This window comes from Mytilus trossulus, chromosome 7 (genome assembly GCF_036588685.1).
Source record: "Mytilus trossulus isolate FHL-02 chromosome 7, PNRI_Mtr1.1.1.hap1, whole genome shotgun sequence".
Lineage (NCBI taxonomy): Eukaryota > Metazoa > Mollusca > Bivalvia > Mytilida > Mytilidae > Mytilus > Mytilus trossulus.
Window position 1 is genome coordinate 5,224,005 of NC_086379.1, and position 11,193 is coordinate 5,235,197.

Sequence of the window (11,193 nt, forward strand, 5' to 3'; positions counted from 1 at the left end):
TCTTTAAAGATTGACGTAGCATGAGCATTGATGGACCCATTCAGTTTCGTAATTCTGATTTGTATCAACGACTTCACTGCCTTAATCCATTCGGAAAGAGTGTCTACGTCTTCCTTCTCGCGTTTAGCCCATTGCCTGGCATAATCCTCGACTGATTCCATCAAAATTTTAAAATTGTATTTCCAATTGATGGATTTAGGCTCACGATATTTCGGACCTTTCGCTGACACATTTCGTAGAGAAGTGTTATTAACAATGAATTTGATTTGTTTTCTTCTAAAAGTGTGCATTGCTTATGATATGAATTTGAAACTTAATTATGTAGGTATTCAGTTTTAAAAAAATGAAAGGCCTTAATATACAGTATGTGTGTTTTTCTCCTTGTTAAAAACCGACGATGATTTATAATTCCTTATGTCTACGTCATTTTGTGAATGTGATCTTAATGCCAAGCATACTGCATCTTTTTATTTTATATGTGAACTATTAACAAAGATTAAGGTCAGTAAAATTTCAAATATACTTTTTTTTAGATTTGTTAGTACCAAATTATGTATGGCACCGAAGGTACCGATCAAAAGTTAATGTCATACAAGCAAATGTGTGCAGACACCTCTTATAAGATTTCCTTGTGACAGATTTTAAGACTTAAAATGCAATATTTTTAATATTAATACAAAATTTCGCTTGCAAAATAAAATAAAAGAACTAAAAAGGATATAAGTAAACTTTATTAATGTTTGACATATGGCTAATTATAAATAAAGACCTAATGAAAATAACTGTTAGTTCAAAGTACACTCAGACTCTAATATCCTGTGCAATAAGAACAAATAATACACATATTTACATATCAAAATTGAGAACAAATTACCGGAAATCTAATTTAAACATCATCAGAAAGTCTTTTTATACATGTATACCTAACGTTTTTTCATTAACCTGTGATAATGTTGTTGTTTTTTGCAATGTTCTTGCAAAATGTTAAGGATGTAAGCTGATAATAACGAAATCAAACGACTGAAATTTACTATAAAGTTTTTTTATTTTGCATGTCAAACTTTTTATTATTCTTAAATGATATTTTTCATATTAACCTTCTTATTTACAGTAAACCTTTAGGTTTTTTTTGTAATGGTTAACCTTTACGGATTTCCAATTGACTTTACAATGCTGTTCGATGAGAATTATCTTCTTCCAATGTATCGGATTGATCTTTATCTATGATATTTTCGTACCCTTCTTTCGATTGGCTATGACAATTTTGATTAGTCTGTTCGTCGTCTTGAACGCCGTCCGACGAATGAATTGTCGGGGACACTGTTGCTACGTTACGATTTTCATCCTTTTCTAATGATTGGGTGTGGTAACATCCTGTCTGGCTTGTCTGATTTGACACTTCAGCAAAGTCATTGCTAGTTTTTTTACTGTAAACGAGAAAACTAATTCAAATAAAACCAAATTAAACATATCTTAAATACAAAGGGGGAACACTTTTTAAAACAAAAGTCCGTAATCAAAAGGCAAAATCAAAAACTCAAACACATCAAACAAACGGATAACAACTGTCATTGCACGCATAATCCTGACTTGGAAAGAAAATCGTACCCATGCATCTGGGTTGTCGGTATGGTATTTATGCCACATCTGATCTGATTTAACAAAGTCGAAATGTATGTGTCAACTACATGAATAATTATGTATTGCCATTTTTGATATAAAAAAAAAAGAAAAGAAGAGAGAATGATTGCTTCCTTCTGCACGACAAGACAAGAGAGAGAGTCAAACTATGCTTCTAGTTGAATAATTCAAAAATAGTGGAAGATATTTTTTTTTTCTACAATCTTTCATAAATTGATGAAAATGTTTTAACTTTTTTTTGAAATTTTATTGCGTTTATGTTTTCTCCTACTCATTAGCTTCAGCATTTCAATTAAGATAACTTTTTCTGCGGATGGCTGTGTGATGTTGCCTAAAGTTAAGTAAAATTGTTTTGAAAATCAGTTTCATAAAAGTATCTACAGTTGTATATCTGCATTCTAACCTTTTTACCTCTGTGTCCATGACATGGTGGACAGTTGTTGAATTGCTTAATAGTACCATAACTTCTTTTTCTTTTGCACTTTATATCATTTATTTGAATCAGTGAACGATGAAGCAGAGAATTTATATATGCCTTTTCATTTTATCCTACCTTGAAATATTTGACGTATCTAAATGCTCATCATCTCCGTTTTCTATAAGACGTCTATCTCCAGCTTCCTCGTGAATTCTTTCCTGTGATTCCGCAATTGAGCTTTCTTGCTGTTTAACAACGAACTCCATGGTATCTGTATTTTGCTGCTTGTATTTCGACTTTGCTGCTTCATTCACTTCAGCATATACAGCAGGTTGAAGTGATGAATTTCTAAATATCATAAAAGTATATTAACCATGATCTAGTACACGATTTACACTTACAAATCATACATTACTTGCTAAACTAGTCTCACTGGAAGAAGGGCAAACACAACTTTTACTCGACAATGCAAATTTTTCAGGGATAAGTAGTTATAAATTGACAAGTTGTCAATATTTAAAATGGATATCAATGGGATATTGCAAATTAGAATCACTTTGATGACATATGCTACATTAATAATTAAAAAAAAGGACCACTGCGGAGTAAACTAATGTGCCCAAAAAGGAAAGAAGTTTCTACTGCAATATCATCAGTCAATATTGCTTACTGTTCAAGTTGTGTTATTAAATACGTACAATTCAGTTTTTTTCTGTTCCTCTTCTTTTTGTACCCTTAAGTATTCTTCATTGTGCTCTCTAATCTCGTCAACTTCGTTTCCATTATTCACTGCTTGTGTATTATTCACATCTTTCTCCATGGCTATAAAATCATAATTGCCAGTCATAGAATCGGCATTTGGTTTAGATTCAGATGCATCGAAAGTTTGTGACTCACTTTGTAATAAAGTTTCGCTTGTCTTCCTTTAAAACAAAAGTAGTCTAGAGTAAGTTTGTACACAAGTCTGGTCTTAGCAATTGGTATAGTAATTAAAAATTACGACCTGTTACTTTTTGCATGATAGTAACAATAAAATTTCTGTAAATACTGTCAGGCTGATCTTTTATAACAATTATATTGAAGTGGAATGAAAGTCTTATAAAGAAGAAGTAAAATCACAAATATACTGAGATCCGAGGAAAAGTCAGAATAGTCACTGTGGCAAAACCAAAAGCTCAAACATATCAAACGCATGGATTACAAGTGTCATAAACGTGACAAATTCAACGATGTGCGAAACAAACAAATTAAAATGTCACTACTAAAGAACCAGCTTTAAACATTGTGTTATAATCTTAATCACTATAAAAAAAAACATTACACGGATTAGTATACTTTATTTATCGCCTTGTACTTTCACGCCTTGACTGTGGTTTTCCACAGCATTATTTTTCATAATTTCTGACCAGTTGAACAGTTTGGTTTTATAAAACAATTGCATTTGCAATTTAGTAAATTTTTTGGGTTGATAAGTTGCAATATATAGTAGAGAGCAACATTAATAGTCAAATAACAGTAATTTACATTGACGTAATAGTTTTCAAAATGAATTATATTCCTTACTTTCTATTTTTAAAGACACAATATGTGATAACAATAATCACGATAATGGAAACTGCAGCACCAAGAACACCACCAATAACTGGACCTACAAAAGGAATTACTTTTTTATAGAATATATGCAAGTATTTCACAGGAACTTGTTTCTGTCAGTATGGGGTTTACTATTTATACCCGTGAAAGTTGTTTCATTGTAAAGATAAGTCAATTACCGAAAGACTGGTGTACTTTTATTCGTGAACAAGACAAGGGAAATTAAAAAAATATTGGTTGAAGCGAACAGATTGAAAATTTCCGTTAGCTACCTTGTGTTTTTTTGTTTGTACGGGTATGGATAGTAAACCCCATATTGACAGAAACAAATGCCTGTGAAGTATTTTTTTAAATAGTAGGAAAGCAGAAATTGTCACATTTTTATCTAGAAAATGGAAAAAAATGAATGATGTGTATAGATTATAATTTTTTCAATACATACATTTCTTCTTATCTCAAATATTAATTATCAAATCGGTTAAGCTCATAATGTTGTGTATGCCTTGTATCTTACTTAGCCTGCTTAACTTGTATTTTGGAAAAAAAAGGTGCAGGTAAAAACAGATTTGTTTCCCTCAGTTGTAGTTTTTAACCCGGATTAGTTTTTCTCTTAATCGATTAGCGGTATGATACTGTTGCCTTTATTTGTATATAATTACCAAAGACATCTGTTCATCATTTGGTCCAATCTTTTGCGATTAAGAGAGTTACGCTGGTATTATGTCTTTAAAACACTTTTTTAAAACATGAATGATCCTACTACAATAAACTCAAACTGTATATTGTGTGTATTGTAAAACTGAATTGCCGATTACATGAATTAGTTATATTAAAGGAAAAAATCTATTTTGCCAAAAATAAAGGCAATTATTCCATGTTCAACCTTCGGTAAGTATAGCTTGTAGTCTAAAGACTAGAAATGTAAAGAGAAGTTGTAATACTATACTTTATATCAGTAAGTTCAGCAGTGTATTGAATAAATCACAATATAAGACATAATCCAATTAATTTTAATCTTAAAAAAAAACCAATTGTAATAGAATCAAAACAGGTTAGTTCTCAGAACTTATTTTTAAGAAAACAATATATATGATTTCAGTAACTACAACTCTGGAATACCAGTTTGTACTTATGTTACTTTTCAATTGATACACTTAACACAAACCTAATTTCCAATATCATATTCATAACAAGAATGTGTCCATAGTACACGGATGCCCCACTCCCATAATCATTTTCTATGTGCAGTGGACCGTGAAATTGGAATAAAAAATATAATTTGGCATTTAAATTAGAAAGATCATAACCTAAGGAACATGTGTACAAAGTTTCAAGTTGATTGGACTTCAACTAAATCAAAAACTACCTTGACCAAAAACTTTAACCTAAAACTTGCACAATCTTTTTTTATGTTCAGTGGACCGTGAAATTGGGGTCAAAAGTCTAATTTGGCAATAAAATTAGAAAGATCATATCATAGGGAACATTTGTACTAAAAAAAAAAAAAAAAAAAAAAAAAAAGTTTGAAGTTGATTGGACTTCAACTTCACCAAAAACTACCTTAACCAAAATATTTAACCTGAACGAACGAACGAACGAACGGACGGACGGACGGACGGAAGGACGGACAGACGCACAGACCAGAAAACATAATGCCCCTTTACTATTGAAGGTGGGGCATTAAAAGAACTATGTCAAACAAAATCATTTTGTTTTGGTAAAAAAAGATTAAAAAAATACCAATTAAAAGAAAAAGAAATACATACCTATGTTCCCACTTGAACTTTCGTTTATATCATTAGCGCCAGAAGAACTGTCCGTTGGAGTAGATTCGGTTGTTGTTTTATCAGCTTTGTTTTTGAAAATATTAAAAAAAAAATACAAAAGCAAATATGCATGTTTGAAGATACAAAAATTTGATTTAGTCGACTATTCTTATTATTCTTTTTTTTTTATTATATCAACTTCTGCAAATACAAATACAAAAACGATGTGCAAACTTTATAATTACATCAATATCATCGTCTTATTGTAAAAAGTAAAATCACAAAATAACTTAACTTAGGGGAAAATCTAGATCTTATCGGAAAGTCCATAATCACATGTCAAAATCAAATAGCTTAACACATCAAAAACGAATGGACAAGAACTGTCATATTTCAGACATGGTACACCCATTTTTGAATGTAGAAAATGGTGGATTAAACCTGGTTTTATAGCTCTAATCCACTCACTTTGATGACAGTAAGTCAGTTTGATAACTAGTAAGTCAGGTCATTAGAAAATCTTAAATGAACAGGAATAGTGCGTAGAAGAAGTTAAATGAAAGTCCTTCGTTGATTTGAAGTTGTGTATGTTGTATCACCTATGAAATATGCACTTAGCATTGATCTGATTTTCAAAACTGATTCAACATATGACCAATAAAGGGATTTAAAATATGTAGATTTTAAGATAAACATGGACGAACAATGAAAGATGAAAACACTTTATTCAACGTGAACCCCTTTAATATATTAACACACTAGCACTGTGACATGTTTAAACTGCAGGATGTTCAATTATGTGATGCAATGTTTTACATTTAATAGTAACATGAGTAAATAATTTCTGTTTGACCAAACACTTATTTATCTTTCAAGGAATTTTCATCAATAATTCTATAGTTTTCTTATTGACTAAACGTGCTTTGTCTTTGAGCTCATATTTATGATTGTGTCATGCGACTGTGAAGTTATTCATGTTTTTCTTGATTTACTCCATTAAATGGAATTTAGAATGAATTATACGTAATGCAAACAAAATAATTCTTTATATTAGCAATTAATGAATAATTATTTGGTGCACACTTTTGAATAACTTGATACGCAGGTCTTCATAGAAAAAAATAATACAGTCAAATCCACATGGTTTTGATAACTGAGATCCGGAATATGTATATGTAGCTCTTTAAGGTTACCTTCGTTCATAATATTGACCTCTATTGTAGCACCTTCTGTGTATGTTATGCCATTGATGGTATTGCTGACGTTACAAGTATATAGACCTCTGTCTGATATATTTATGTTACTAAGAGTAAAGTTTTCAGCAGTGCTAATCAGATCATCATGGTTATCTTTATACCAATGATAGATAGGTTTCGGATTCCCGTCACCTGTGCACGAAAATGTTATTGAAGAGTCTTCGCCTACTATATAGTTTTGTTTGTCAGGATGCTTTGTTACAGATGGTAGTCTCACTTTATCTGCAAGAAGAAAATTACAAAAAGAAAATGCTCACATATTTTGTCAAAACAGGCATAGTAATGCCACCCGTCATGCTTTCGGACTTATAGAGGGTTTCTTGAACAGAAAAGTAGATGATTCTTTCCAAAGTTCAAGATTATTAAAGGCGGGAGGGAATTTTTGTTGATATATTTAATGGTGAATATCATATTCATTCATTAAAAATCGTTTGCAGTTTTGTCAAGGATATTCTCTTCAACTAGAATGTATGTAGAAGTATGCAGATGCAGTATAACTTTTTAGTATGTATTCAAATGATAACAAAAGTATATCCTATGTTTAACTTTTGTTTCCTATACAGTCTATTATGCAGTAAATAATAAATAAGACAATACGCATTCGTTTTATTTCCAGGACTTTATTTTTCATTTATGTTACTATTCTTATAAAAGAACATTTATTTATACATATTTCTTTCTTTCTTTTTCGTTCTCCTTCGAACAGTAAGAATTTTCTTTTGATAATAAGAAAAACGATAGCATCATATTGTATTGCTGATAATGCTGAATACATGTATATATAAACTGACCATAGAAACCAGGATTTAAAAAAAATTATTAACGCCAGACGAGCGTTTCGTCTACAAAAGACTCACTCACCCGTGACGCTCGAAACAAAAAAAGTTAAAAAGGCCAAGTAAAGTACGAAGTTGAAGAGCATTGAGGACCTAACATTCCTAAAAGTTATGCCAATAAACCTAAGGTAACTTATTTCTAAGGTAGAAAGTCCTAAATATTTCCAAAATTTAAAGTTTTATTAGCAGTAAAGTTATAATTATGAACATATCAATGATAACTCAAGTCAACACAGAGGTGCTGACAACTGGGCTGGTGATATCCTCAGGGAATTAAAACTGCACAAGTAGTGGCATCGACCCAGTGTTTGTAAATAAACTCACCATAGATAACAGGATTAAAATTTCATATTTACTCCAGACGCGCGTTTCGTCTACCAATGACTCATCAGTGATGCTCGAATAAAAAAATATATAAAAAAAACAAATGACGTATGAAGTTGTAGAGCATTGATAACCAATACTGCCTAACAGTTGTGCCAGATACAGCTAAAGTAATCAATTACTGAGGTAAAAGAAATACACTTTTGTATTTCAAAAATTCAAAGTTTTGTTAACACTTAATTTATGATTTGTGACTTGTCAATGATAACTCAGGTCAACACAGAAGTGCTGATTACTATAGGTGTACTGTAACTACACATTGAAATCATGCATACTACATAAATGTGTATATGATCCAGAGTGCTATAACATATTTCAATATGATTACATTTACCAAACAAGCTCTAAAAAATAAGTTATTTCCCCAATATGAGGAAATATCTTATAGTTTTTCAAATATTTGTTTATTCCCTACATATTCTACAGGACCTTCCCTATTTCTATGGGGTCATAATGAACATGATCATGAATTTTCAGCAGATAAAACAAACTAAAAAAGAAATTATTATGTTTAATTTTAATTTAAAGATTTATTTGTTTTATAGGTTATACTTTTTGGAACTTTTGAATTATAGCTCTTCATCTTTTTTATAAGCTTTGGACTCCAAATATTTTGACCACGAGCATCACTGAAGAGACATATTTTGTCAAAATGCGTATCTGGTGCAGAAAAATTGGTACCGTTAATGTTATTACTCATGTTAAGCAGTCCTGTTTCAGAAAAAAAAATTGCTGACGAAAAGCTGCGATGATAGTGAAATACAATATGACAAAATATGACCGGACTTGAAAAACTCCATTCTTTTGCTACGTTTTTCCTTCACAAGATTTAGACTGATGGTTATTTATTTCATTAGTAGATTTTTATCACAATGGCAACGTATTTCACATGTAATGCGGATATTTGTATTTTCCATATATTACAAATAAATATTTGCATAAACTGATCATCGTATACTTACATTTAACTTCTACTTGTTCTGAATCTAAATATATGTCCTGTCTCGCTAGAGGTGAAACAACAATACATCGTATCACTGCCAGGTTGTCTTCAGCGGTTACCTGAAATTTCAGGTAACTTGTACGATAGTATGAACAGTTCTCTGGTATTTTCTCTGTTTCAGTAGTCGTTGCATTATAATTGATTGAAGATATATGGTCTATGCGAAACTTTTTGAAAATAAATATTCCTGCAGGTTTACCAACATTTCCAGAGCACCGTACTGTTATATTATTTCCCTCCATTATAATTGGTGAGACATTCGTTGGCTTATTGGCAGATGATAAATCATAAAATGAGTTGGGAGTAGAAGTTATCTTGTTATCAACGGTTGTTGAACCAACATCTTGAAGTGAAGTTGCCTGATTAATGTCGCTTCGTGGTGGTGTTACAACCGTTAAATTTTCCGTTCCAGGCGCCGTATAAGTGTATAAACGTTCTGTTCCAGATGATGTAGAAGTTGAAAACGTATTTGGTTCCACGGATGTAGAAGTGTCAACACTTTCTGATTCGGTTGGCGTAGAAGCGTAAACACTTGTTAATTCACTATGTATAAAGGTATTTACACTTTCTGTTTCAAACGATGTTGAAATGTTACCACGTGGTGTGTCAGCTGTAGTTGAAACATCAATGAGTGTACTAATTATTTCAATTTTGTCGGGTGTCGAAGGTGGAACTGTAAGATAAATGCAAGTTAGTGATAGTAAAGCCGTCTTTATAAATTCAACGTTTATAATACGGAAAAAGATATGAATCTTGAGAGCGTATTATGCATACAAAATTCAAGCAATATTAATAATTCCTTTGCTAGTATCAAACAAAGAACGATTGAAAAGAACCCAAACATCTTTTCAACAATTCTCCATATGTTAATAAAACAAAGAACCAAAAATAGATGACCTGATCATGCTGAAGTCTATTCTTATACCTGTTTTAAAAAGGAACAACAACACATACACCGAAAACTATTGAGTTTGGTTTATTAATATTTAAACATACCGTAAGTATTCAAGTATTCAAAAATTTCGTTACCATGGACACATTCTAGCTCATTGCTTTGTCCTAACAGATATAACTACAATCTTCTTTCGTCATTCATAAAATCATCGAAACAAGAAAAAAGTAAAATCACAAAAATACTGAACTCCGGGATAATTCAAATCGAAATGTCCCTAATTAAATGGCAAATTCAAAAGCTCAAACACATCAAACGAATGGATTACAATGTCATATTCCTGACTTTGTACAGGCATGCACCTGACACTCTCACGAGCGGAGTGTTATGCTCATGCTAACTCTTACATTATGTTCTTACCTTTAACAAATATTTCAATGGGCGCTGAATCAGTTGGTGAAGCTTGATGTACACTTAATTTGCATGTATAGTTTCTTTCGTGCTTACATTTAAGGTCATTAAATGTTAAAACAACTTCTGAAAGTACAACTGAGAATTTGGTAATATTAGCACTGCCAAATAAAAACACTCCATAAGAAAGTAACAGTTGAGGCGAAAACACAGATGATTCTGCTATATCGACCAATGTGTCTGTTGAATCATTTCTGGCGAGAAAGTTTATGCCGGAAACTTGGTCACCAGGATCTTTGGTATATGAACATCTCAATTTTATACCATCAGTACCAGCAACTTCGTTTATATTTGTCATATGAACCTCTCTTGTGTAAGCCTCTGCAATACATAAAAAATAATATAATATCTTGATATTTCAATAAATTTTCAATTACAAAACGACGGCTTTTTTTTCGGATAATTAAAGCAATCGTAAAGCTAACAATTATATCTTATTCATGTCATTCTTACATTTTTTATTGAAATAATATAACTTAATATAGCAACAGTACAGTCGGTTAATTTCTTTTTCATTTTCTCCCTGATTGATTGCTTTGAGTTGTTATATATTTTTAAATGTGATATTGGTTATCATAAAACGTAGAATGTCCAGTTCTTGGCTCTTAGACAATTACTGGTAGTAAAAATTCCAATCATTGAATATGGTTGTTTACTGATATAGAAGGGAACAAAGAGACAATATAAAATAATTTGTACTTCTCGAATTGTTTGTTCAATTCACAGGCTCATTCCTTGTTTTTACAAAACAAATGAGCCAAAATTAATCCAAAACAGGATTGTGGACACTCTATTATACCATTGTTTTATTGTGTGTCGTAAACACAATGGTGCAATGACTGAATATTATATATATAAGGAAGATGGTAGATTTGATAGCAAATGTTTATTGTTTTGACTGTACTTCCTTTATCATATGTCCGTGTAAATTTC

The 11,193-nt window shown here is 31.3% G+C and overlaps 1 protein-coding gene across 1 annotated transcript; it reads right to left on the bottom strand.

The window, feature by feature from the left end:
* Positions 1 to 713: 713 nt before the first annotated feature.
* On the bottom strand, positions 714 to 9,989 carry LOC134726123 (uncharacterized). Its single transcript, XM_063590520.1, has 8 exons — positions 9,974 to 9,989; positions 8,857 to 9,570; positions 6,612 to 6,896; positions 5,419 to 5,502; positions 3,623 to 3,707; positions 2,758 to 2,982; positions 2,195 to 2,407; positions 714 to 1,427 (listed from the first exon to the last, which is right to left on the bottom strand). The coding sequence occupies exons 1-8, from the start codon at positions 9,987 to 9,989 to the stop codon at positions 1,166 to 1,168; spliced, it is 1,884 nt and encodes a 627-aa protein (XP_063446590.1). The 3' UTR covers positions 714 to 1,165.
* Between the last annotated feature and the right edge of the window lie 1,204 nt (positions 9,990 to 11,193).

Coding starts and splice junctions, on each gene's coding strand:
- LOC134726123 (XM_063590520.1), bottom strand. Junction 2,408..2,757: donor GAACAGAAAAAAACTGAATT/GTACGTATTTAA, acceptor TATGATATTTAG/AAATTCATCACTTCAACCTG. Junction 1,428..2,194: donor GATACGTCAAATATTTCAAG/GTAGGATAAAAT, acceptor TCTCGTTTACAG/TAAAAAAACTAGCAATGACT.